The sequence below is a fragment of the Narcine bancroftii genome, chromosome 4 (assembly GCF_036971445.1).
Source record: "Narcine bancroftii isolate sNarBan1 chromosome 4, sNarBan1.hap1, whole genome shotgun sequence".
In the NCBI taxonomy this organism is placed as follows: Eukaryota; Metazoa; Chordata; class Chondrichthyes; order Torpediniformes; family Narcinidae; genus Narcine; species Narcine bancroftii.
This window is the reverse complement of record NC_091472.1, coordinates 204,154,841-204,182,095: the sequence shown is the minus strand read 5'-3', so window position 1 is coordinate 204,182,095 and position 27,255 is coordinate 204,154,841. Positions and strand designations below refer to the sequence as shown.

The window sequence follows — 27,255 nt, the reverse complement described above, 5'->3', positions numbered from 1 at the left end:
GAAATGGGCCAATGACAATTTTTCCCAAGCAAAATATTTCAGTAACAATTGGTTCTAGAACAGTGGTTCTCAACTTTCCCTTCCCACTCACATACCACCTTAAGCAATCCCTTACTAATCACAAAGCACCAATGGCACAGAGAACACTTAAAATGGTACGTGAGTGGAAAGAAAAAGGTTGAGAACCACTGAAGTAGAGAATTATTTTGAAGTTAAATTTATTACTTTTCAACTAATGAAAGAGAAATTTAATGTCTCAAATAATATTCTTTTTTGTTATTATCAAGTTTGGGCTTTCTTGGTTGAGAAGTTAGGTCATAATTTGATATTACCTAGGCAGAACGAACTAGAAATGTTGATAAGTAATGGGGGCATAAATAAGTTTATTTCAGAGATGTATAGATTACTTCAAAAATTTGCTCCCAAGTTAGGAATTCATAAATCAAGATTAAAATGAGAGATTGATTTAAATAGACAAATAGATGAAAATGACTGGAAACAATTATGTAAAGAAAGTACGACAAAAATTATTAATGTTAAATAAAGATTAGTTCAATATAATTTTTTTACATCAATTATATTAATCTCCTCAAAAATTAAATAAGTTGAACTTAACATTGTCTGATTTATGTTTTAGATATGGCCAGAAAGTTGGTTCCTTTTTTTCATTCTACTTGGGAGTGTTCTAGGGTAAAGCCTTTCTGGTTACAGGTTAAAAATATTTTGGAGAAAATATTAAAAGTTTAACTCCCACAGGAGTGGGAGTTCCTTTTGTTGGGTAATATTAAAGTGGTTAGTCCTAAATTAAGATTAACTATGTATCAAATTGAATTTTTAAGATTGGCTTTAACCGTTTCTAAGAAATGCATACCCATTACTTGGAAATCAGATACGGATTTAGGGCTGGAGAGATGGCATGTTGAATTGTGTTCTTGTATTCCACTTGAGAAAATCATCTATAATTTACATATAAATATCATTTTTTCTTGAAAGTATGGAGCCCATATTTACAACATGTTGGTTTGAAGGTGTAAGAGACTCTTGAAGGCCTGTCCCGTTGGTAACCCTCAACTCCAATATTATATATATTGAATTAATAATTTTTATTGACATTCTCCTTGTTTCTTTTCTTTTATATTAATGGGGGGTGGGAGGGATGGGGGGTTGTTTTCTTTTACATACATACACACAGATGTATTTTTTTCTATGTATACTTTTATTCAATATGTATGTTTGGATGTAGTTTTAAAATTATTAAATAAAATGTAAAAAGATAACTGGCATTTCAGATGCAAACAATTTGAAAGATGGTTAAAAGAACATGTCTCTTCCACTAACAATTGATTGTTTATAAACTTAGATCCCAATTTCTATCTGAAACTTGTTGAACTGAAATTTAGTCAACAGGATTTATAACAGTTTGCATCCATTTATAGCCTTAAATGAGCAGCACAACCTACCAACAACCATCAGCGTGAATTCAAATCCTTTCTTCACGGATTTCCTATGGACCTGGTTGGGCAGGTTTGCAAAGCCCACATAGCCAGCAACATCTGGAAACTGTTAAGAGAGAAAAGGATTCCAGTCTATCCAATTATGGAAGAAAACTGAAGGGAAATCTGGGAAAGATAGACTACACAACACATTATACAGTCAGCCACCCACAAGTCACCAATCACATTTATTCCTCCCTTCACAACCGAGATTTCCCATCATGGTTTTTAACATGTACAGTATTATGTCTTCCTACTGCAACACCATGCCATGGCAACAGGACTATGCTGGGGAAGAAGCAATTTTTCACTCATTGTACTAGACACCATCAAGATTACAGAATAGTGTATATATTTTTTTTAAAATCACCAATAGTATTTGAAATAAACAGATATATTTTTCTTAATTATATTTATCTGATAAATATAGCTTCATAATGACACCAGGCTCCACAGATGGTGGACTAACTATCAAGGTATTCCATGATACCCAATTGTAGGAAGAACAAAGAAACTGTAAGAATTCATCTTCCTAACTATGATGCTTTTGGGTGCTATTTCTGCATTTCAGGCTGTTACAGTACAGAATCATGAAGTTACCATTTTCTCGAGGATCCAGCAGACATTGTCATAACATGTTCAGTGAACATAAACTTGATGTTTTAAAACTGCTGTAGGTGTGGTCTTGAAGCACACCTTAAAACGCTGGGCAGCATCTTTATCAGACTCTTACACATCTAATTAATCGCCAAAAATATAAATGTTTACACCAAGTGATTCAATTTCAGCACAGACCTTCGTCAATTAATAAAGGAAATCACCCCACCAAGAATAACAATTCTATTATATGTAAATTAATAACTGATTTCATGAACAGCTTTCATTAATTTTCCTTCATCTATAAGGCAAATCTTTTGAATGTTTTTTCCCCCCTCAGAACACTGACAGCTATTGTTTGGACTCCTTTGAGTATTTCGTCATTAGGGGACTATATTGAATGCCAAACGTAAGCCACAGTACAAGTGACAAATCCTTACAATGTGATTGCTGGTTTATTTTTTCTACAAACAAAAAGTTTCCTTTGTGTGTGCTGTGTACGTGTCATGACACTCATCATTTACAACTTTAGGAAATAAATCATAATTCTGCTACAGGCTTTATATGTTGCTCAATTGAGGCAGAATATTGCCTTGCAGAAATGCATGCTGGAAGACCATTTTTACAACAACATGAAGAAGAAATTTGTGAAAAGTGATTTCATAGGTCTGTGACATCCTGCCTTTCAATTACAAACACTGCGAGAAATGTTATGTCCAGGAGAATATTACATAATAGAGTCTGTGCAGATGAGGCTCTGAAAAGCCCCCAACAATGCTGGTTGCCTTGAGGAAAATCAGATGGACGACAAAACATTTTTTTTACTTCTTCGAATTTTCCGTCAATGGGTATTGGAGGTACTGAGCAAAAAAACATGCAAGTTTGTCAGAACAACATGCGTAACCTCCTTGACCATATTTCAGCTGTGTTGTACTAGTATTCCCCACACCCCTCGGCAAAGAACAAAATAACAATTAATACACTCACAGAAGATGCCTTGAACAAAAGCCACAACACAATGCCTGGTAAGAATGAATCCCAGATCTAACAAATTGACCATTTGTAATAAACTACATTGATGGATGGTTGTCTGAGTAAATTAAACAGTCTCATTTGTCAAATCATAAATTGATTAAAATGACATGCCTTAGCGGCCATCGCTGCAGGCTGATACAGAAGACGCCGTTCAAACACGGCAGTCGAGCTGGCAGCACAAGGTGTCAGCAGCCTGTTCCCATAGGCCGCTGCAAAACGGGCTCAGGCAGCCAATCGTCAGCGACAGATCTCGAAAGGGCCAATCAGTGCCCAGGGCAGCAGAAATCACACCCATTGATGACGCTGCAGCAAAACAAGCTGATCCAGCCAATCACCGATGGTGATTGTGAAGACACCAATCAGAGCCCAAAGGAACACTGGCCACGCCCGTCGATCAACAGCCACTCCTGCGAGTCAACTTCCTCCGAGCCAACTCTCTATTGGTGGACATCAAAGGACAGAGACTGATATACTCGGTAGCACTCACGGCCCCACACCTACATTCTGTGACTGCTGCTGACAATGCGTTTGCACGCATTATTGCCGCGTTTCCTTCCATTACAATGCCGCATTTCACCTCGACAATCCCCAAATATGGGGTGTGGCACCAGATCGTCACTCAGGGACCACCTGCCACCTGAGAAACTTAATCTGGCAAGGGAAGAATTCTGTAAAATGGAGGAGCTTGGCATTGTACAGCGGTCTGACAGTCCGTGGGCCTCACCACTCCACACAGTGACCAGTGTGGGGGCCATGTGGAGACTACCAATGCCACCACACCCACCAGGTATCCAGTCCCCCACATACAAGACTTCACTGCAAACCTTCAGGGGACCGGGATATTCTCAAAAATGGACATAATCCGGGGCTATCGTCATATCCCACACCACCCGAATGATATCCCCCAAGACCGCCATTATCACCCCTTTGGATGTTTTGAGTTCCTCCGGATGCCTTTCAGATTAAAAAATGCAGCTCAAACCTTCCAGAGGTTAATGAACGCAGTAGGCGAGGATCTCAAATTTGTTTTTATCTATCTCAATGATATTCTGATAGCTAGTCGTGACTATGCCGAGCACGCTACTCACTCAAGACTTTTGTGCACTCGCCTGAGTGAGTATGGGTTGATCATTAACCCAGTAAAATGCCAGTTCCACCATGACGCTATTGACTTCTTGGGGCACCAAATTAACAAAGATTGGGCCAGGCTACTGCCTGAGAAGGTAAAGACCAAATACAGTCAAGGGCCTACAAGAATTCGCAGTATGATTAATTTTTACTACAGATTCATACCAGCAGCAGGCCACATCATGAGGCCATTATTCTCCCTCATTTCCAATCACAAGAAAGACATTATATGGAAGAATGAGACAGCTGAGGCTTTCCAATCCACTAAGGATGCTCTGGCCAATGCAATGGTACTGGTGCACCCTAGTTCTGACGCCCTGATAGCCCTCACAGTGGATGCCTCCGATGCAGTGGTCAGGGATGTGCTTGAGCAGCTGGTGCATGGATAACAGCAGCCACTAGCCTTTTTTAGCAAGCACCTCTGGACAACAGAACTGAAATACAGTGCATTCGACCACGAACTATTGGCTCTGTACCTGACAGTGAGGCATTTTTGATATTTCCTAGAAGGCAGGAAATTCCAGATCTTCACTGACTATAAACCACTTATCTTTGCTTTCAGCAAAGTTTCAGTTCCATGGTCAGTCAGGCAACAGAGACCTTTCTTGTATTTCAGAATTCTCCACCGGCATTAGTCACATCGCTAGAAAATTCAACGTGGTGGATGACACATTGTCCCGACCTGCCATTTCTGCCATGCATGACCCCGCCCCAGGCATTGGCTACATGGTCCTCGTGAAAGCACAACAAGTGGATCCCGTCATCCCCACTTATCGGACTGCAGTAACCAGCCTGCAGCTGGAGGACGTCCCAATCGGTCCAGTGAAATGACTCTTTTGTGTGACACAGCTACCAGTAAAGAATGCCCAATCATCCCGGCCAATTGGAAAAGACAAATTTTCAACATGGTCCATAATCTGGCACACCCCTCCATTAGGACCACTGTTAGAATGGTAGCTGGCCAATTTACCTGGCATAGCCTCTGAAAAGGTCAGCCAGTGGGAACAAGTCGCTCTCCAGACTTTTGAACTGCTACGGCAAAGGTTCAGTCACATACACTTGAACATAGTCGGCCCACTACTAGTGTCACAGGGTGTTCATACATAGAAACATAGAAACATAGAAGATAGGAGCAGGAGTAGGTCATTCGACCCTTCGAGCCTCGTCCGCCATTCATTGAGATCATGGCTGATCTTAAAGTTCAGTACCCCATCCCCGCCTTCTCTCCGCAACCTTTAATACCCTTATACTGAAGAAATATATCTAATTCCCTCTTAAATATATTTAATGAACCTGCCTCTACTGCCCTCTGTGGCAATGAATTCCACAGATTCACCACCCTCTGGGTAAAGAAATTCCTCCTCATCTCAGTCCTAAATGGTTTGCCTATTATCCTCAAACCATGGCCCCAGGATCTGGATGATACCTGCTCACTATTGTAGATTGTTCAACCAGCTGGCCTAAAGCAGTCCTGTTACCTGAGGTATGTGCTAGGGCCCTGCTAAACAACTGGGTGGCATGCTTTGGGGTCCCAGAACATCTCACCTCAGATAGTGGAGCCCAATTTACCTCCAGTCTATGGGCAGCATTGGCCAATGCCCTTGGAACCCAATTCCACCAAACAACGGCATATCACCCACAAGCCAATGGATTGGTGGAGGGATTCCATAGGCACCTCAAATCAGCCCTCATGGCCACAGGTGAGTTGCTATGAGTACTCCTGGGCATTCAAACTTCACCCAAGGAGGATTTTAATATATCCGCAGCTGAGATGGCATATGGCATACGTCATCCCGGAAAAATTCTTGGCTAGTACCCCGGAAGACCCACTCTAGCCTGTCTGCACGAACGCTTGGGAACACTTGCCCCAACTCTTCCCAAAGCGCGTAGCCATCCCTGATCTATAGTGCCCAAAGACTTAAAGAACTGTAGGTATGTTTTTGTCAGATACAGTGCTCATCGATCACCTCTCCAAAGACCTTTCGAGGGGCCAAAACACGTCCTCCGACACAATGGGTCCACCTATGTTCTGGACATTGACAGCAGGGAAAAAACTTTCTGATTCATTGGCTCAAACCGACACATTGGACAGAAGTCAACCAATTATATTCCCAATTACTCGCTGTAGTGATAGGACTTCCAAAGGTACTAATACCTCTCCGATTGTTGGTTCAGGGGTGGGGGAGGGTCATGGCCGTCACCGCAGGCTGACACAGAAGATGCTGACACAGAAGATGCTTTTTGAACACGGCAATCAAGCAGGCAGCACGAAGCGTCAGCAGTCTGTTCCCATAGGCCGCTGCAAAACGGGCTCAGCCAGCCAATCGCTGGATCGCGAAAGGGCCAATCAGTGCCCGGGGTGGCACAAACCACACCCGTTGATGATGGTGCAGCAAGACAGGCCGATCCAGCCAATCACTGACGGTGGGTCATGAAGACACCAATCAGAGTCCAAAGGAACACTGGCCACGCTCATCGGTGATGTGGCAGCCAGTCAGCCTGACTATATATCAGAGCAGACAGTTCATTAAGTTAGTGTCAACTGCACTCCTTGATGTGTGTATCTTATTTTCTGAGCTATAACCTCGAGACACACAACACAAATATACTGTGGGATAGGGAGGGAACACATTCACCAACAGAGTTAGAGGAGTCAGCAAGAAAAGGAATGGGGGAGAACCACAAATGAAGTAAAGTTCTCCATGTATAGTTTGCAAAGTCTCAAATACAAATATATCACACTGAGGTGCTGAAGATAGTCCCCGAGTATCAGAAATACACAAATTGTCCCTTTCCCACTCCACCAAATCTTATCCCTACACAACTTCTAAGTAATTCCTTCTGGACACAGGAGATGGTTATCAGTTTAGGGCATGACCCAAATTCTTTTATTTAAGCAAATGTAAAGCCACAGTAAACATGAACTGTCTCCAAATGCATTGCAGTTTACCATGGAACAACATCATGTAAACACTGCTGTCATTTACATGACACATTCCTCTCCTTTAACAATTTAGCTTGCAAGAGCTGAGCTACATGCATAGAGAGTGCCACAAATTCTTGCAGAAATCCATCTGTTTTGATCAAGCAGGTTTCCTGTTCACCACATACACACTGTAAAATTCTGATAACCCAGAGGCTTCTAGACTTTGATGGTTATAAACAAGCAGATTTTTTAGACTACACACTTTTAATTCATGTTTTTAAATACTATAAAGGAGTATAACAATGTTTTCAGAAAACCTAATAAGTTTAAAGGGAGTCGGGATACAGAACGCTGTGCGTTTAAAGGGAGCAGAAGAAATAGGGAACCTGGTGATCTGATAGTTCAGAACATCAGCAGATTAGCAAAGTTTAACTGCTTCACAACTATGATATTATGGGTTATTAAATTTTATGTTTTTAAATGAATAGTTTGTTTAGCTGGACAGGTCCGGATTTAATGTAGGCAAATAGGACTAATATAGATAATCATGGTAGTTGGAGGAGAGATGGTGATTTATTTCCATGTTGTACAGATTTCTGATTTATTGTCAGAGTATATACATGACATCACATGCAACTCTGAGATTCTTTTTCCTGCAGGTGCGGCAAAATTATCACTTATTGGTAGTACAAAAAAATAAACTGTGCACAGCGTACATATGTAAAGAAATAAAGAATTGCAAACAGATAACGAATGTAAACAAACTGACTGTGCAATACAGAGAGAATTTTAAAAATTCAATAAAATGGACAAGAATCCTTAAATGAGTCCCTGATTGAGTTTGTTGTTGAGGAGACTGATGGTGGAGGGGTAGCAGCTGTTCCTGAACCAGGTGGTGCGAGTCTTGTGGTGCCTATAGCTCTTTCCTGATGGCAGCAGCGAGAACAGAGCATGTGCTGGCTGCATTATTGTCACGTAATACTACATTTAAAATTTAACATACATGGAATTCTTTAACTTTTGTCCACTTTATCCAGCGCCCCTCACAGAAACCTACGGCCCCTGGTGTTCCTAGGCGGTCTCTCCAAGTATTGACCAGACCTGAGCCTGCTTAGCTTCCGAGATCACCCAATCTCAGGCGGTGTGGATCCTTGATGATTGTTGCTGCCCTCTGATGGCAGTGTTCCTTGTAAATGTTCTCAATAGTGGGGAGGGTTTTTCCTGTGATGTCTTGGGATGTTGTCCACTACTTTTTGGAGGGCTTCACATTCATGGGTATTGGTGTCCCCATACCAGACCATAATGCATACGGTCAGCACACATTCCACCACACATCTGTGGAAATTTGCCAAAGTTTCTGGTGTCATAAAAGACCTCCTCAAACTCCTGAGGAAGTTGAGGCACTGACGTGCTTTCTTCACAATGCAATTTGTGTTGGGTCCAGGAAAGATCCTCTGAGGTAGTGGCTCACCCTCTCCACTCTGATCCCTCAATGATCACTGGATTGTATCCCTCTGGTTTTCCCTTCCTGAAGTCAATAATCAGTTCCTTAGTTTTGGTGACTGAGTACACGGTTGTTGTTGGTGTACTGTTCAGCCAAGTTTTCAATCTCCCTTCTGTATGCTGACTCATCACCTTTCTTTATGCAAGTCACTACCGCAGTATCTTTGCAAAATTTGTACATGTTGTTATTTTCGTACCAAGTCACATAGTCATGGGTGCAAAGTGAGTAGAGCAGGGGGCTAAGAACACACCCCTGTGGAGCTCCGGTACTGATGGAGATTATGGAGATGTTCTTACCAATCCTCATTGATTGTGGTCTGGAGGGGAGGAAATCTATGATCCAATTACATTGAGGGGTGCTGAGTCCAAGGTCTTGGAGTTTGCTGATCAGTTTTGAGGGGATGATGGTTTTAAATACTGAACTGCAGTCAATAAACAGCATCTTGATGAATGCATCTTTGCTATCTGGGTGTTCCAGGGTTAGGTGAGGAGCCAGTGAGATGGCATCTGCTGTAGACCTATTGCTACGATAGGCAAACTGGAACGTAGCCATGTCACTGCTCAGACAGGAGCTAATATGCTTCAAAACCAGCCTTTCAAAACACTTCATCACAGTCGATAGTCATGAAGGCAGGTTACTACACTCTTCTACACTCTTTGAAACAGGTGGGTACCACAACTTGTTGGAGTGAGATACTGAAGATCTCTGTGAACACATGGTCAGCGCAGATGTTTAATACTCGGCCAGGTACTCCATCCGGGTTGGTTGCTTTCCTCGGCTTCACTTTCCTGAAGACAGCACAAATGTCATCCTCAAATATGGACAGGTTGGGATCATCAGGAGAAATGGGGGTGCGGAGGGGTGGTTCTTCGTTGTTACTGTCATCAAATCAGGCATAGAAGGGACTGAGTTCCTCTTTTCTGTCTGTTACTTCACCATATTTGGCTTTTAAATTTATTAAATGTTTTAATTTAGACATACAGCATAGTAACAGGCCATTTCAGCCCACGAGTCCATGCTGCCCAATTTACACCCCATTAACCTACACCCCTGATATGCTTTGAATGGTGAGAGGAAACTGGAGCCCCCGGAGAAAACCCACGCAGAGATGGAGAGAACGTACACCTTACAGACAATGTGGGATTCGAACCCAAGTCCCAATCGCTGGTGTTGTTACAGCATTGTGCTAACCGCTACGCCAACTATGCCAGCCCATAGCAAGTTATGGCATCGCCCTGCCACAGCTGGTGGGTGTCCCTTACTATTTCTATTTTCATCCAGAATCTCCACTTCACCCAGGAGATAGCTTTTCATAGGTCATATCTGTTCCTTCTGCTTTGATAAGGATCTCTGGACTTAAATGCCTGTGATCTGGTTCTCATTTGGTTCCAGATTTCATTGTTTATCCAGGGCTTCTGGTTAAGGAAAACCCTGAAAGATTTGGTGGGGATACAGTCATCCACAGCTGTTTTTAAAAAGTCTGTGATAAAGCCTGGTGTAATTGTTCAGATCTTCAGCTGAGTCCTTGAATACTGCCCAATCTGTTAATTTGAGGAAGACCTGTAACCATTGTTCAGCCTCTTATGACTACCTTCTAACTGTCCTGATCTCCAGAGCCTCTCTCTCTCTCTCTCTCTCTCTACAACTCCAATTCCACTTTCTTTTTCCCAAGGAAGGTTTTCCCTGCATTACTCCAGGGAAAGTTGTTGTCTCTGTAGCTTAGTATACAAAGCCAGGGTATGAGAAAACTCCCATACAATACTCCAAAAGTCATCTGTGCAATACCTTATCGAGCCTCAGCATTACATTCATGCTTTGACCTCTCGAAATGAATGCTAACATTACATTTTCCCTACCTACCTGCAAGTTAACCCTTTAGGGATTCAAGCACTCTGATTACAAAGTCCCTATAGACCTCCACTTTCTAAATTCTTTAGAAAATAGTCTATACTTTTATTCCTTCTTCCAAAATGTATGACCATAAAACTCCCCACACCGTGTTCCATCAGCCATTCCTTTGTCCATTCTCCCAACATACTCTCTGTGTCAAGACCACCTCCCCCTCCACCTATTCTCATATCACCCGCAAACTTGACACAAAGCCATCAATTCCACCATCCAAATAAAAGTTCATTTTATCACATAATACATAAAAATGTATATGTGATATTCTTGAACTCTTCCCTGACCATTGCCCAGTGCCCTAACAATAAGAGAAAGAGGAGCAGAAAAGTTCCTTCTGGGGATTCACTCCACCACTCCCGCAGCCATCACACAAACTCCTGTTCAAACCACTGGCAACCCAAGCCTCCAATACAATCAGGAAGCCTTCAGCTCCCTTCAGGATCCCTTTTTGCCCTTAGCACCCTCTCAAATCCCAGTTCCAATATTTGGTTCCCTGAACCAGTCTTCGGAAGCCCATAGCCTGGGTGGGTCCTTCAACCGCAAGTCACCATCAGCTCACAGCTTGTGCGAGTTCTTCAACTGCAAGTTGTCAACAGCCCACAGCCTGTGTGGGTCCTTCAGCCGCTGACCCTCTCTACTATGGACAACTTCCCTGTATGGTCAACTCCCATGTTTCTCCTTTTCAAGGGGGGGGTTCTCCCAGTTTCTATTGCCTTACCCTCCCAGAGTCTGCAAACACTCGTGCTACACTGCCCAGCACAGATGCCGGCATCTTGGGCACAGTCATCCATGGTTACAGGATTCAGCAGGCCTTTTAAGCCTTTACAGAGCCTTTGCTATCAGGACCAGACAGTAGGAACTAGGAGAGCAGTGCTGTGTCCGCACCAGCAGCAGCACTGTCATTATTGGAAAAAGTAGCAAACCCAACACAGTCCCCTGCAGAATATACAATACACAATAAGCCTTCAGCAGCTAGCCAGAAAAGGCTTCCTTTATTCCCACACTTTGCCTTCTGCCAATCAGCAAATCTTCTTAGTACCTTTCTTGCAATACCATGCGTTCCTATCTACTTCAGTTTCATGTGCAGCATCTTATCAAAGCCTTCTGAAAATCCAAGTAAACAACATTCATTCACTCTCCTTTATCAGTCTGGCTTGTTACTTCCTCGGGAAGAATTCCCCTGAAGGAAACCATCTTGACTTTGGTCTATTTTTATCACATCCTTCCAAGTATCCTGAAACCTCATCCTTAATAATTGGCTCCAGAATCTACTGCTGAGGTGAAGAGTATCACGTTCCTTGGTGTGCACTTGGCAAAGAATCTCACCTGGACCCTTAACACCACCTCCATAGCCAAGAAAGCCCAGCAACACCTCTACTTCCTGCGAAGGCTGGGGAAAGTTCATCTCCCACCCTCCATCGCAACACGGAGGATGTATTGAGAGCATTCTGAGCAATTGCATCACTGCCTGGTTTGGAAGTTGTACCAGAGGATAGTGAAGTCAGCGGAAAAGATCATTGGGGACTCACTTCCTTTCTTGACAGACATCTACAACATACAATGCAAGCGGAAAGCAATAAACATTGTGAAGGACTTCACACACCCCTCATATAAACTGTACTTCCATCTGCAGGAGGTACCATAGCACTCGGGCCCTTGCATCCAGATTGGGCAACAGTTTTTTTTTAAACCCCCAAGCCATCAGGCTCCTGAATTCCAAGAACAGATGTGGATTATGTACCATGGACTTTATTGTTACTTCTACATTAACTTCTATTTATGTAAATCTGCTCCGTGGCCCTGGAGAAACACTATCTCATCTTTATCGAGCAATGCATGGTATGAATGACAAATAAAGGTGACTTGACTAACCACTAAAGTCAGGCCAACCTGCCAATAATTTCCCATCTTTCGCTTTTCTCCCTTCTGAAAGAGTGGAGTGCCATTTGCAAATCTGCAGTCCTGCCGAACCAATCCTGACTGCAGTCGTGGTTTTTCAAGAATCACTAATGTGTTCACAAACTCTTCAAGAATACCCGAGCCAAGTCAACATTATAAAAGACCCCCCCCCCCCCCCACCCCCTCCCTGGCTATGCTTTCTTCTCACTGCAACCTTCAGGGGAAGGTACAGAACACTTGATCCAGCCACCTGAGTTTTCCCCCCCAACTTGAACCTTAATACAACCCTAAGCCGCCAAAAAACAGTTTGCACTACCGGCCAACTGTGATTTTTTTTTGTTTCTTTGCTCCTTCTTTTATATTTATTAACAGGAAGCATCTGTTGAGAGAAAAACAGAGCTAAAATTTCAGACTGATGGTCTTCATCAGAAATGGAGATTTGAAGATGAGACATTAATGTGAAATATTAACTCTCCAAGTGGCTGTCTGACCAGCTAAGAATTTCCAACTTTTTCAGTTTTGTTTCTTTAAGATTTTTAATTATTTAATCTTTAAAACTTAGACATGCAGCATGGTAACAGGCCCTTCCAGCCAACGAGCCTATCCCTCCCAAAAATTAACCTACAACCGCCATATCTTTTGAAAGGTGGGAGGAATCCAGAACATCCAGGAGAAACCCACAAAGATACAGGGAGAATGTACAAACTCCTTACATTCAGCGCTGGATTCGAACCCGTGCCACTGCAATAGTGTTGTGCTAACCGCTCCGCCCATAGATGACGTTGGAGTAATAAATACTACTGTCTCACAGCTCCAGCAACCCAGGTTCAGTCCTGACCTCTGGTGATGTGTAGAATTTGTTCACTCTCCCTGTGACTTGAGTTGATAGGAGGTTCATTTACTGGGAAATAGCAGGGGAATGAGATTGATGAAATTGCTCTGACAACTGGGATAGACTTAATGAGCCAAATGGCCTCAGATTTTATAAGAAAAATATAAAACGGGAGATCTTATTCCTGTGGAAATTAACCATAACCCACTTTTGCCACTATCTGAAAATGTTTAAAATGACCAAATGCAATACATGATACCACACACTTTCAATTTTCATTTCAGCACATACTCTTCAGCGCTAGACTGACCTGCTCTTGTAGAATGTAGCCACTCCACAGATAATTTCTCTCTTCTTACATTACATATGTCGCAAACTTCTACGATTTTCAGCTTACTTCCACTTTCAACTCATTAATTTTCCATACAAATAAACTTTTATTTCCAAGAAGTTAGAAAAATAATTTCCATCAGCATGCTGGCAAACTAGAAGGCTTGGCTCATTATAATGCTCACACACGGAACAAAAGGTGCTACTACATATCCTACGTAGTAATATAAACTCATCTGAAGAGTTTTTGAGAAATCTCATGGGAATGCAAACTAAAAAAAATGGAAGGATACCAAGTCTAATCTGCTTAAAACCAAAATGTTTGTTTATTCATCCCTAAACTAATTGCTCAACATTAGATGCCTTCTATTAAAAATTATTCCAAAAAAAAAGCCAACCCCCTGAAAATTCAGTGACATGTCGCCCACAGGTGACTCTCTAAATGTTTGTACTAACCCACGAGGCTCATTCTGTAATTCAAAAAATCAGATGAACAACAAAGCAATCTCCATTGCAGGATATTATTGGAGCGTTTCTGCTGGTTTTTTGAGTTTCTAATATAGATGCAAGAACACAGAATCCAAACATACTTGTGAACAATTTCAGAAAAGTGTAAGTATCATCTAGTGCCTCAGTGATGGAGGAAAAGATGCAGGAAATGGTATGATAGCAAATACTGAAATGTGGGCAGTTTATACAATTATACAAGCTCACACATGTGCACTCATTAGAATACAAGATTATTTTGAACCACGCCCACCACCTCCTCCTCCAAAGTACCATGACAGTTTTTTTTCCGCATTTCTTATCCCATTCCATTCTGTTTGCATATTTTACTTTTATTCGTTCAGTATGTCTGGGTTCACCTATTGCTCAAAAATCTTGTGTAGCGTTCACATTTCCTACGTTGGATTTTTGATAAAGTGGGCCACAGGTAACAAAATGTATATAAAAAAAACATTGGCCCAGTGGATTACATATATACAGCAAATCCGGATTCACGTTGGGCGGCACAGTTGGCGTAGCAGTTAACGCAATGCCTTTAGGCACCAGCGATCGAATCCAGGGTTCAAGTCCCACAGTGTTTGTAAGGAGTTTGTACGTTCTCCCCGTGTCTGCTTGGGTTTTCCCCGGGGGCTCCGGTTTCCTTGCATTGTTCAAAACGTACTGGATATGTAGGTTAATTGGGCAGCATGGACTCGTGGGCCAAAATGGCCTGTTATCGTGATGTATGTCTAAATTTTTCTTTTTAAAGTTTGAGCAATCTTAATGAAGTAGTCTTCTCTAGTACCACTCAATAGTTAGAAATGGTACAAATTTCTATTTCCTTAAAACAAATATTCAATAATAGAGCCTTTGAGGATTAACAGTAAAATGAAGCAGTACAATGATAGAAGCAAGCAGCCTTTCAAGACTGCTCCACCATCAGTATCAGCAAACCTTAACATCATGTTCCTGTACTATTTTAAGAATCAATTTTACTTTTGAAATGTCTCCATATTTCCTTCCTAAAAGGCTTAACCTCTTATTTTGAGACTAATTTCCCCCAATCGCTCAGCCTGGGAAAAAAAAGTATACAGCCATCCTTTTGTTTATGTGCCATAGTTACAGTCTGAATCATGGTTGTTTAAGATGTTCCACCTGCCTCGTCATTATACAAGCAGACATCAATGAACATAATAAAGCTCAGAAGTTGCAACACACCCCCACCCCCACCCCACAGGTTACATCTCATGCATTATAAACCCATGACAATTACACAGCAATCTCTCTCAGGAAAGCTTATTTCAAAAGATATTTTAAATAATTATTGGCCTGTTTCCACTCCGTAGATGGATATATGGTTATATTATTTAATTTTGTAACTCAAGAGACCACTATTAAACAATTTCCGTTATCAGGCCAACTAATGTAATCATACAGCTATTTAATTAAGTTACTCACCTTTCCCTTTTCTGCTGACATGCTGGGGTTTAACTTCACACCTCACAGCCTAAAGGAAAATATTCAAACATGTCATAAATAAAACAGATCAGGAACCTAAACACTATCAGCACAGAATATTCAATCAGAGAAATGTCGCTGACAGCCATCCAATTCACCAGACACTGTTGCTCTTAATGCAGATGCACTCCCAAACTAAAAATAATTAGTCATACCTATAACCACATTGTCAGGTCTTTGTGATTTTGGAAAAATTAACTTACCTCAAAAATATTAATATGCACTCCAAGTGCAATAACAAACGCTACTTCAATAAGATAGAAGTTCTATCATGGCTCTACCAGAAGCAAGAAAACCACTTCTCACTACAGATTTATCTACAGAATTTAAATGTGGTTTTGTCACAAAATACTCATTGAACAAATGCTTCTGAACACTGCGTTGATAGTTGATTTATTTAACTAATATGTTTTCCAAAATGAACAATTACTGACACAATATCCCTGATTCATTCAGGCCCACCACACAAATGCAGAACCTAATGATTCACTCCCAACATAAGGATTAAAGGGATCAAAACTATGATGAGAAAATAATCCAGAAAATATTTTTCTTATCCAATCAGGACAACCAAAATCAGGCCCAGCAATCACCTTAATTACTGAGTACAAACCCATTATAAAAGGTCATGAACACACCTGTCAAGAGGAAAAAAAAATCAACTCTCTCTCATACCACAGAAATCTAAAGCACAGGCCTTGGGGTCTGTACTAACAACTGCCTTAACACTCCTTTTTCTCGGAGGAGTCATGTGATGGAGCAGTAGCCGGTAGGGTAAAACTAGCCCTCTCCAAAAAAGAAGAAAAAAAGTTAAGAAAAGACAAAGTTGCTTCCTTCTGGTAACCTCAGACTGTTTCCCAATTTGTCCTTCAAGTAGGTTTTCAGTTGGTGGTATGTTGTCCTTCATTTGTTTAAAAGATAATAATTTATTTCCCGAAAAACAATTTTCTATTCTTTTGATCCCTTTTCTCTCCCATTCTCTGAAGGAAAGGTTATTTATTGTGAAAGGGATTAGTTGATTTTGTGTCAATATTAATTTTAGTAGTTGATATTTATTTTATTCCTTTCTACGTGAATCTTCTTCCAAATGTTGAGCAGATGGTGCAATACTGGTGAATTCCTATGTGGCACCAATTTTTCATCCCACTTATATATGTTCAGGTATCTTCTCCCCTATTCTATCTAGCTCTAATCTGGTCCAATCTGGTTTTTCCCTTGTTTGATAAAAATCTGATAGGTATCTTAATTGCTCTATAATAATTCTTAAAGCTTGGTAGCTGTAAGCCTCCTTGTTTGTACCATTCTGTTAATTTATCTAGTGCTATCCTCGGTTTCCCCCCTTTCCATAAGAATTTCCTTATTATTTTCTTTAACTCCTTGAAGAATTTCTCTGTTAGGTGAATTGGTAATGATTGAAATAGGTATTGTATCCTTGGGAAGATGTTCATTTTAATACAGTTTATCCTTCCTATCAGTGTTAGTGGTAAGTCTTTCCAGTGCTCTAAGTCATCTTGTAATTTTTTCATTAATGGATGATAATTTAGTTTATATACCTAGGTATCGAATTGCTTGTGTTTGCCATCAAAATGGTGATTCTTTCTTAAACTTTGTGAAATCCGCATTATTCATTGGCATTGCTTCACTTTTATTTGCATTGATCTTGTACCCCGATACTTCTCCATATTCCTTCAATTTCTTATGTAATTCTTTTATTGATATTTCTGGTTCTGTTAAGTATATTATAACGTCATCTGCAAATAGACTGATTTTATATTCCTTCTCTTTTATTTTTATCCCTCTTATTTTATTTTCTGTTCTTATCAGTTCTGCTAGTGATTCTATAGCTAACGCGAACAGTGAGGGAGATAGTGGACATCCCTGCCTTGTTGATCTGCTTAATTTAAATTGGTTTGATATATATCCATTTACTGTCACTTTCACCAATGGTCCCTTATATAATGCTTTAATCCAATTAATATATTTCTTTGGTAGGTTGAATTTTTTTTAGTACTTTGAATAAATAATTCCATTCTACTCTGACAAAGGCTTTCTCTGTGTCTAAAGCAACCACTACTGTTGGAGTTTTGTTTCCTTGTACTGCATGAATTAAGTTAATGAATTTACAGATATTGTCTGTTGTTTGTCTTTTTTTAATAAATCCAGTTTGGTCTAGTTTTACTATTTTTGGTACACAGTCGGCCAATCTGTTTGCTAATAGTTTAGCTATTATCTTATAATCTGTGTTAAGTAGAGATATTGGTCTATATGATGCTGGTGTTAGTAGATCTTTCCCCATCTTTGGTATTACTGTAATTATTGCTGTTTTGCATGAATCTGGTATGTTTTGTGTTTTTTCAATCTGGTTCATTACTTCCAGGAGAGGAGGAATTAATAAGTCTTTAAATGTTTTATAGAATTCTATTGGGAGTCCATCCTCTTCCGGTTTTATTGTTTGGTAGTTTTTTTTAATATCTCCAGTATTCTATTTCAAATGGTTTTATTAATTTATTTTGCTCCTCTGTTTGTAATTTCGGTAGTTCAATTTTAGTTAGAAATTCATCTATTTTGTCTTCTTTCCCTTCGTTTTCAGTTTGATATAGTTGTTCGTAGAATTCCTTGAAGTTTTCGTTGATCTCCGTTGGGTTATATGTAATTTGTTTGTCCTTTTTCCTTGATGCCAATACCGTTCTTTTAGTTTGTTCTGTCTTAAGCTGCCACGCTAGTATTTTGTGCGTTTTTTCTCCTAGCTCATAATACTTCTGTTTTGTCTTCATTATGTTCTTCTCCACCTTATATGTTTGTAGTGTTTCATATTTTATTTTCTTGTCTGTCCATTCTCTTCTTTTAGTTGTATCTTCATTTATTGAGAATTCTTTTTCTGTATTTGTTATTTCCCTTTCCAACTGTTCTATTTCTCGATTGTAGTCTTTCTTCATCTTAGTTACATAACTTATTATCTGTCCTCTGATGAATGTTTTCATTGCGTCCCATAGTATAAATTTATTTTTCACTGATTCCGTATTTATTTCAAAGTACATTTTAATTTGTCGCTCAATGAATTCTCTAAATTCCTGTCTTTTAAGTAACATGGAGTTTAATCTCCATCTATACATTCTCGGTGGGATGTCCTCCAGCTCTATTGCCAATAACGGGCGAGTGATCCGATAACAATCTAGCTTTATATTCCATTTTCTTAACTCTTCCTTGAATGTGGGCTGATAACAGGAATAGGTCTATCCTTGAGTATGTTTTATGTCTACTCGAATAATATGAATATTCCTTTTCCTTTGGGTGTTGTTTCCTCCATATATCCAAAAGTTGCATTTCTTGCATCGATTTAATTATAAATTTGGTTACTTTGTTCTTTCTGTTAGTCTTTTTTACAGTTTTATCCATGTTTGAATCCAAATTAAGGTTAAAATCCCCTCCTATTAGTATATTCCCTTGCATATCTGCGATCTTCACAAAGATATCTTGCATAAATTTTTGATCTTCTTCATTAGGTCGTATACATTGAGTAAATTCCAAAATTTTGAATATATCTGACATTTTCTCATTACATACCTCCCTGCTGGATCTATTATTTCCTCTACTATTTTGATTGGTACATTTTTATTGATTAATATAGCTACTCCTCTGGCTTTTGAATTATATGATGCTGCTGTTACATGTCCTATCCAATCTCCCTTTAATTTCTTTGTTCCACATCAGTTAGATGTGTTTCTTGCACAAACGCTATATCAATTTTTTCTTTCTTCAGTAAATTTAACAGCTTCTTCCTCTTGATTTGGTTATGTATTCCATTAATATTTAACGTCATATAGTTCAACATGGCCATTTCATGCTTTGTTTATCTTTCCTTTCCATTTCCTCATCACCACCTTCCCTTCTTATCCATTTCTGTTTTCTTTTTATGAACACATTGTAAGACAACATTTCTAAAACATAAAATATTTCCACTATTCCTATATCTAAAATTCCTTTAACCCCAATAGTCCCTCCCCTCTCTGAGTTGCCCTTTGTCCCTTGTCGGGCAACCACATCTCCCCTCTCCATTTGGATTTGCAAGCGTCAACTGATTCCGCAGTGACTGTTATTCTTCCCCACCCAGCCCCCCCAGAAAAGATTTTAATCTTCATATATAACAAAGCTCACTCTCTTAATTCCCTCCTTACTTCCTTTCTTCCCTTTCTTTCCCTTCTTAGTTCTTACTTATACTTTATTCTTCCTCTTTATATATAGTTTGTTGTCATTTTTGATCTTGTTACATCTCTTCATCTCTCTGTCTGTTTTGTAGGTGTTCTGCAAATTTTCTTGCTTTTTCCAGATCTGAGAAAAGCTTGCTTTGCTGCCCCGAGATAACTATTTTAAGGACCGCTGGATATTTTAACATAAATTTATAACCTTTTTTCCAAAGGGTCGATTTTGCTGCATTAAACTAATATATGATTACAGACACAATGATAATTAAAAAATTTATAACAAACATGTACATCAAACTGCAAGAAAAGGACAAAGAGGAAACAAACTGTAAACCTAAACAAAAATGGGAACAAGATCTAAACATAAAGATAAAGAATGAAACATGGGAAAAGTTATGCTCCAGAACTATGAGAAATACAATAAACACGAGGTTACGCATGATACAATATAATTGGTTACACAGGCTATACATCACACTCCAAAATTTAAATAAATGGGACCCAACAGTATCAGACAGATGTTTTCGCTGTAAAAAGGAAACGGGAACAACAATACATGCAATTTGGGCATGTGAGAAAGTGAAAAAATTTGGGGAATATCTAAACCAGATATTAAATAAAATACCAAAAATTCCAGATATCGTCCTTCTAAGTGATATAAGAAATAAAGAATTTGGACTCGATTTGGATGGAGCACAAAAAAGATTTGTTATGATAGCCCTAGCTGTAGCAAAAAAATGTATTATGTCATCCTGGAAATTAGAAGGCAACTTGAGAATACAACAATGGTATATAGAAATGAATAAATGTATTCCATTAGAAAAATTAACGTATAATTTAAGAAATAACATCACAATATTCGAACAAATATGGGAACCATACATGAAACACAATAGAGAAATCCTACCACAGACCTCCACCACCTAAAATGACAGAAGGAGAAGACAACGAAATGAAAGTATGTAAAAGTAAAAGACAAACATTTCTTGTTTATTTTTATTAAGTGACGACATTGTTTAACGGGTTTAATGTATCTTATAGATTGAACTTTGAATAAATGGGAAGGGGGGTGAGGGAGGGAGGGAAGGGAGGGGGGGAAAAAGGGGAGAAAATTACACTATATATTCAAGAGAAAAATGTCTGTACGTATTTTGGTCAGTATGGTTTATAGTGTGAAAAATAACAATAAAAATAAAAATATAAAAAAGGCGAAGTTCAATAAATACAAAATATAATAAAAGATAAAGTTGTAGAGAAAAGAAAGAAAATGGCACCGAAGAAGGAAAAAGTAAAAACAATGGGGGAAAAAAAGAAGAAAAGACGCTGGAAAAGAAAGGAGAAGGCCTTACTGCACGAAAAAACAGGGAGTCGTGGTGAAGAGTGCCCAATCTCAGAGGTTGGTCTCAGCTCTGCAGAGTCGCAATCCCCGACCGGTGGACTGCAAAAATGGCTCTCTGATCCAAATAAAAGTGCACAACAGTGCAATCTAAACAGAAGGAAAACACCGACGGGATGGGTCTCAGCCGAGGAGTAGGCACCACGGCGCAACCAGCTGAGGGATGCCCGACACCAGGGCTCTCAGCTGGAGGAAGAGGAAAGCGGCAAGAGAGGGAATGAGGAACCAAGCGAGGAAGAAAGTCGACGGGGTGAACGGCAAGAGGAGCAGCAGCAGGAGGCCTGACAGATGAGCAGCCCAGAAGAAGAAGACCAACAGCAAGAGGCCAAGCAAGAAGAGGCCCGACAAAGTGAGACAAGCAACTCATCAGGAAAATCAGAAGAGACACAGATACAAAGAGAAAAAGACACAAACACAGGTACAGACACAGAAGAAGAGGATGAAGAAGACCAAGATCTTCATAGAGAGATAGAAGGTAAAACAGTTGGACAGAATATAGATAAAGCTTTTTTTTGAAGAACAAATGAGATCATTAAAAGAATGGTTGTCATTAGAATTTAGTGCAATTAAAAGAAAAATGAAAAGAACTGAAGATAAAATGCAAAGATTAGAACTAGTCATGACAGAAATAGGGAAAAGAGTATAAAATGTGGAAGAACGAGAAACGGCTGTAGAAATGGAAGTAAAAGACTTAAGACGAAAATTGGAAGAAAGTGATTTAAAAAATTAAAGAAGCACAAGAGTTGTTAGCTCAGAAAATTCATATGTTGGAAAATTATAGGAGGTGAAACAACATAAAAACAGTGGGCCTAAAGGAAGATGAAGAAGGCACAGAAGAAGGAATTTATAAAAGAATGGATCCCAAAGGTCCTGGGAATAACAGAAATGCAGGAAGGAATGGAAATAGAAAGGGCACACAGAATACTAGCTCCGAAACCACAGACGCATCAAAAACCAAGATCCATTTTAGTAACATTTTTGAGATATACAACAAGAGAAAATATACTGGAGCAGGCAAGAAATAAAATTAGAGAAGACAATAAACTATTGGAATACAGGGATCAAAAAAAATTTTTTTTACCCAGATATAAGTTTTGAACTCTTAAAGAAGAGGAAGGAGTTTAATACAGCAAAATCAATACTATGGAAATAAGGTTATAAATTCACGTTAAGACATCCAGCTATGCTTAAAATATTTATAAACAGGGAGCAAAACACTGTCTCGGATCCGGAGAAAGCACAAGAATTTGCAGAACGCTTGCATGACAGAAGGAGAGATGAAGAGATGTAACAAGAATGAAGAATGGCGATTAAAAAATATATAAAGACCTAAAAATAATGTATATGTAAAGAACTAAAGAAGGGAAGAAAGGAAGTAAGGGGGGAAAAAAGGGAGAAATTTGTTTTATGTGTAAAAAAAAAAAAAAAAAAAAAAGTGATTTCCGAGGTGGGGGGGGGAGGATTTGGGGAGGGAGAGAATAACCGTCACTGCGAAATTAGTTGACGCTTGCAAGCAGGTTCGCAACCCAAATGGAAAGGGCAGTTGTTGTTGCCCGGCAAGGAATAAGGGACAACTCAGAGAGGGGCGGGGGTTATTTGGGATTAAGGGAATATTGGATGTGGGAGTTGTTGGAGTATCTTATTTTTTAAATGTGTTGTCATACATTGAGTTTAAAAAGGGAAAACAGAAATGAAAATGGGGAAAAGGTGGTGGTGAGGAAGCGGAAATGAGGTGTAAACAGGATATGAGATGGCCACGTTGAACTATATGACTATAAACATTAATGGAATACATAACCAAAATAAAGGAAGAGGCTGTTAAATTTACTGAAAAAAGAAAAAATAGATATAGCATTTGTGTAGGAAACGTATCTAACTGAAGTAGAACATAACAAATTAAAGAGAAATTGGGTAGGACATGTAGTGGCAACATCATATAATTCAAAAGCTAGAGGTGTAGCTGTATTAATCACTAAAAATGTACCAATCAAAATAGGAGGAAATAATAGATCCAGCAGGGAGGTATGTAATGATAAAGTCTCAAAAATATTCAGAATTTGGATATTTGCTCAATATATAGCCACCTAATGAGGAGGATCAAAAGTTTATGCAAGATATTTTTTTGAAGATTGTAGATAGACAAGTATACAATAAATATTGATAGGAAGGGACTTTAATCTTAATTTGTATCCAATATTGGATAAAACTGGACAAAAGACTAGCAAAAAGAATAAAGTGGCCAAATTTATGGTTAAATCAATGCAGGAAATGAAACTTATGGATATATGGAGGAGACAGCACCCAAGAGAAAAGGAATACTCATATTATTTGAGTAGGCATAAAACATACTCAAGGATTGATATATTTTTGTTGTCACCCCATATCCAAGGGAGAGTTGGGAAAACGGAATATAAAGCTAGATTACTATCTGATCATTCACCCCTGTTATTAGCAATAGAACTGGAGGACATCCCACCAAGAACATATAGATGGAGATTAAACTCCATGCTACTTAAAAGGTAGGAATTTAGAGAGTTTATTGAACGCCAAATTAAAACATATTTTGAAATAAATACGGAATCAGTGAAAGACATATTTATATTATGGGATGCAAAGAAAGTCATGGCTACAAGGTGACCCTAAATGGGAATTAAACTTTCAAGAGTATCAGGTGGTGTAAAGAGACAGACAGGATGGTAAGGGAGGTGGAGTTTCACTCTTAATCAAAGATGACCTCCAGGCAGTAATGAGGGATGATATAAGATCTAAAGAGCATAATGTTGAGTCCATTTGGGTAGAGATAAAGAATAACAAAGGGAAAAAATTATTGGTGGGTGTTATCTATCGCCCATCAAATAACAATAGTTTAGTGGCACAGGAAATAAATAGAGAGATAAGTGAGGTATGTAATAATGATACAGCAGTAGTCATAGATTGGGAAAATCAAGTTGGTCGTGGGAGTCTGGAAGAGGACTTCATAGAACGGATCTGCAATAACTTTCTTGAGCAGCATGTTAAGGAACCCACAAGAGAAAATGCTCTCCTGGATCTAGTGTTGTGCAATGAGATAGGTAGAGTAAATGATGTAATACTCAGAGACCATCTGGGAAATAGCGATCATAGGATGATTGAATTTCTCATTCAGATGGAAGGGGAAATAGTTAGATCTAAAACTAATAAATTATGCTTAAACAGGGGTGACTACCATAGGATGAGGGAGGAATTGGGCAGAGTGGACTGGGAGCACAGGCTAACTGATGAAACAGTTGAAGTACAGTGGAAGATTTTCAAAGAAATATTTTGTAATGCTCAACAAAAATATATTCCGGTCAGGAAAAAGGGCAGCAAGGGAGGGAAAAATCAACCGTGGTTAACAAAGGAAATAAAGGAGAGTATAAAATTGAAGGCGCAGGTGTACAAAGCTGGAAAGAGCAGTGGGAAACTGGAAGATTGGGAAAATTTTAAGAGACAACAAGGGGTTACAAAGTGGTAATAAGAAATGGGAAAAAGGATTATGAAAGTAAATTGGCACAAAATATAAAAACAGAAAGCAAAAAATGTTATAAATATATAAAACGGAAGAGGGTGGCCAGAATTAACATGGGACCCTTGGAGGATGAGAAAGGAAAACTGGTAGCAAAAAATGAGGAAATGGCCGAGGCATTAAACAAATATTTTGTGTCAGTCTTCACGGCGGAAGACACGTCCAGCATGCCCAAGTGCGGAGTTAAGGATGCGAATGTTGGGGAGGGCCTTGATAAAATAGTTGTTACAAAGGAAGTAGTGATGGAGAAATTAATGGGAGTAAAGCCAGACAAATCACCTGGTCCTGATGATATGCATCCAAGGATTCTGAAGGAAATGGCAGAAGTTATAGTTGATGCATTGGTGGTCATATACCAAAATTCCTTGGATTCTGGGCAGGTCCCGGCAGACTGGAAGACAGCAAATGTCACGCCACATTTTAAGAAGGGATGTAGGCAGAAGACTGGAAATTATCGGCCAATTAGCTTAACGTCTGTAGTTGGAAAAATGCTTGAAGCTGTCATTAAAGATGAAATAGTGAAACTTTTGGAACGTAAGGGTTCAATCAGGCAGACGCAGCATGGTTTTAGAAAGGGAAGATCTTGTTTGACAAACTTGTTAGGATTCTTTGAGGATGTAATGGGTGCGGTGGATAGAGGGGAACAAGTTGATGTTGTATATTTGGATTTCCAGAAAGCGTTTGATAAGGTGCCGCACAAGAGACTTATCAGTAAGTTACAGGAAAGTGGAGTCCGGGGAAGTATATTGGCCTAGATTGAAAATTGGTTGTCTGACAGGAGGCAGAGAGTCGGGATAAATGGGAGTTTTTCAGGTTGGCAAAGAAAGGTAAGTGGGGTGCCGCAGGGGTCAGTGTTAGGCCCACAACTGTTCATCATTTACATTGATGACTTGGAAGAGGGGACAAAATGTGGTGTAGCCAAGTTTGCGGATGACACCAAATTGAGTGGAAGAGCAAACTGTAATGAGGATGTGGAGAGTCTACAGAGGGATATAGTTAAGCTGGATGAGTGGGCAAAGGTCTGCCAGATGGAGTACAATGTTAGTAAGTGTGAGGTTATCCACTTTGGCAAGAAAAATAAAAGAGCTGAATATTATTTAAAGGGTGAAAAACTACAGCATGCTGTTGTGCAGAGGGACTTGGGAGTGCTTGTGCATGAATCGCAAAACGTTAGGTTGCAGGTGCAGCAGGTTATTAAGAAGGCAAATGGAATGTTGGCCTTCATCGCTAGAGGAATTGAATTCAAGAGTAGGGTGGTAATGTTGCAACTGTATTAGGTACTGGTGAGACCACATCTGGAGTACTGTGTCCAGTTCTGGTCTCCATATTTGAGGAAGGATATACTGGCTTTGGAGACGGTCCAGAGGAGGTTTACTAGGTTGATCCTAGTAAGGGGTTGACTTATGATGAAAGATTAAATCGTCTAGGATTGTATTCGCTTGAGTTTCTTATAGAAACATATAGGATTATGAAGGGTATGGATAGGATAAATGTAGGAAGGTTTTTTGAGCTGGCCGGGGGAAACTAAAACGAGAGGACACAGTCTCAAGATTCAGGGGAGTAGATTTAGGACAGAGATGAGGAAAAATAGTTTTTCCCAGAGAGTAGTGAATGTTTGGAATTCTCTAACCAGGGAAATGGTTGAGGCTGCCTCATTAAACATATTTAAAATTCGTTTAGATAAATTTTTACATGATAGAGGAATTAGGGTATATGGGGAGAAGGCAGGTAGGTGGAGTTAGGTCATAAATTAGATCAGCCATGATCGTATTGAATGGCGGAGCAGGCTCGATGGGCCATTTTTGGCCTACTCCTGTTCCTACTTCCTATGTTCCTATGACAGATAATAAGTTGCGTAACTAAGATGAAAAAGGACTACAATTGGGAAATACATCAGTTGGAAAAGGAGCTAGTAAGTACAGAAAAGGAACTAGTAAAAAGGGATGATATAACAAAAAGGGAGAGAATTGGTGGACAAAAAATAAAATACAAAACATTACAAACGTATAAGGTGGAGAGGAACATAATGAATATAAAGCAAAAGTATTACAAACTGGGAGAAAAAACACATATTAGCCTGGCAACTTAAAACAGAACAAGCTAAAAGAACTGTATTGGCATCAAGGAAAAAGGACAAACAAATTACATATAACCCAATAGAGATTAATGAGAACTTTAAGGAATTTTATGAACAATTATACCAAACTGAGAACGAGGGGAAAGATGATAAAGTAGAAGAGATTTTAGCTAAAATTGAACTGCCGAAATTGCAAGAAGAGGAACAAAACCATGTGAAATAGAGGAAGTACAGGATATATTAAAAAAGCTGCAGAACAATAAAGCGCATGGAGAGGATGGATTCCCAATAGAATTCTATAAAACATTTAGAGTTATTAATTCCTCCTCTTCCTCTGGAAGTAATGAACCAGATAGAAGAACCATAAAACTTGCCAGATTCAT

The 27,255-nt window shown here is 39.4% G+C and overlaps 1 protein-coding gene across 6 annotated transcripts in view; it reads right to left on the bottom strand.

Moving 5' to 3' along the window:
- Nucleotides 1–27,255, bottom strand: part of LOC138761488 (septin-2) — a 206,284-nt gene that overhangs the window by 157,830 nt on the left and 21,199 nt on the right. For 4 of the 6 annotated variants that reach the window (XM_069933703.1, XM_069933705.1, XM_069933702.1 and 1 more), the window contains exons 2-3: nt 15,594–15,642; nt 1,461–1,560 (exon numbers count right to left, since the gene is read on the bottom strand). In XM_069933703.1, the coding sequence (XP_069789804.1) occupies nt 1,461–1,560; nt 15,594–15,614 (121 nt within the window). In that variant the 5' untranslated portion in view covers nt 15,615–15,642. Of the gene's footprint in view, nt 1–1,460; nt 1,561–15,593; nt 15,643–25,074; nt 25,100–27,255 lie in introns of those variants that run through there. The other 2 variants (XM_069933704.1, XM_069933706.1) reach the window with 2 other exon arrangements.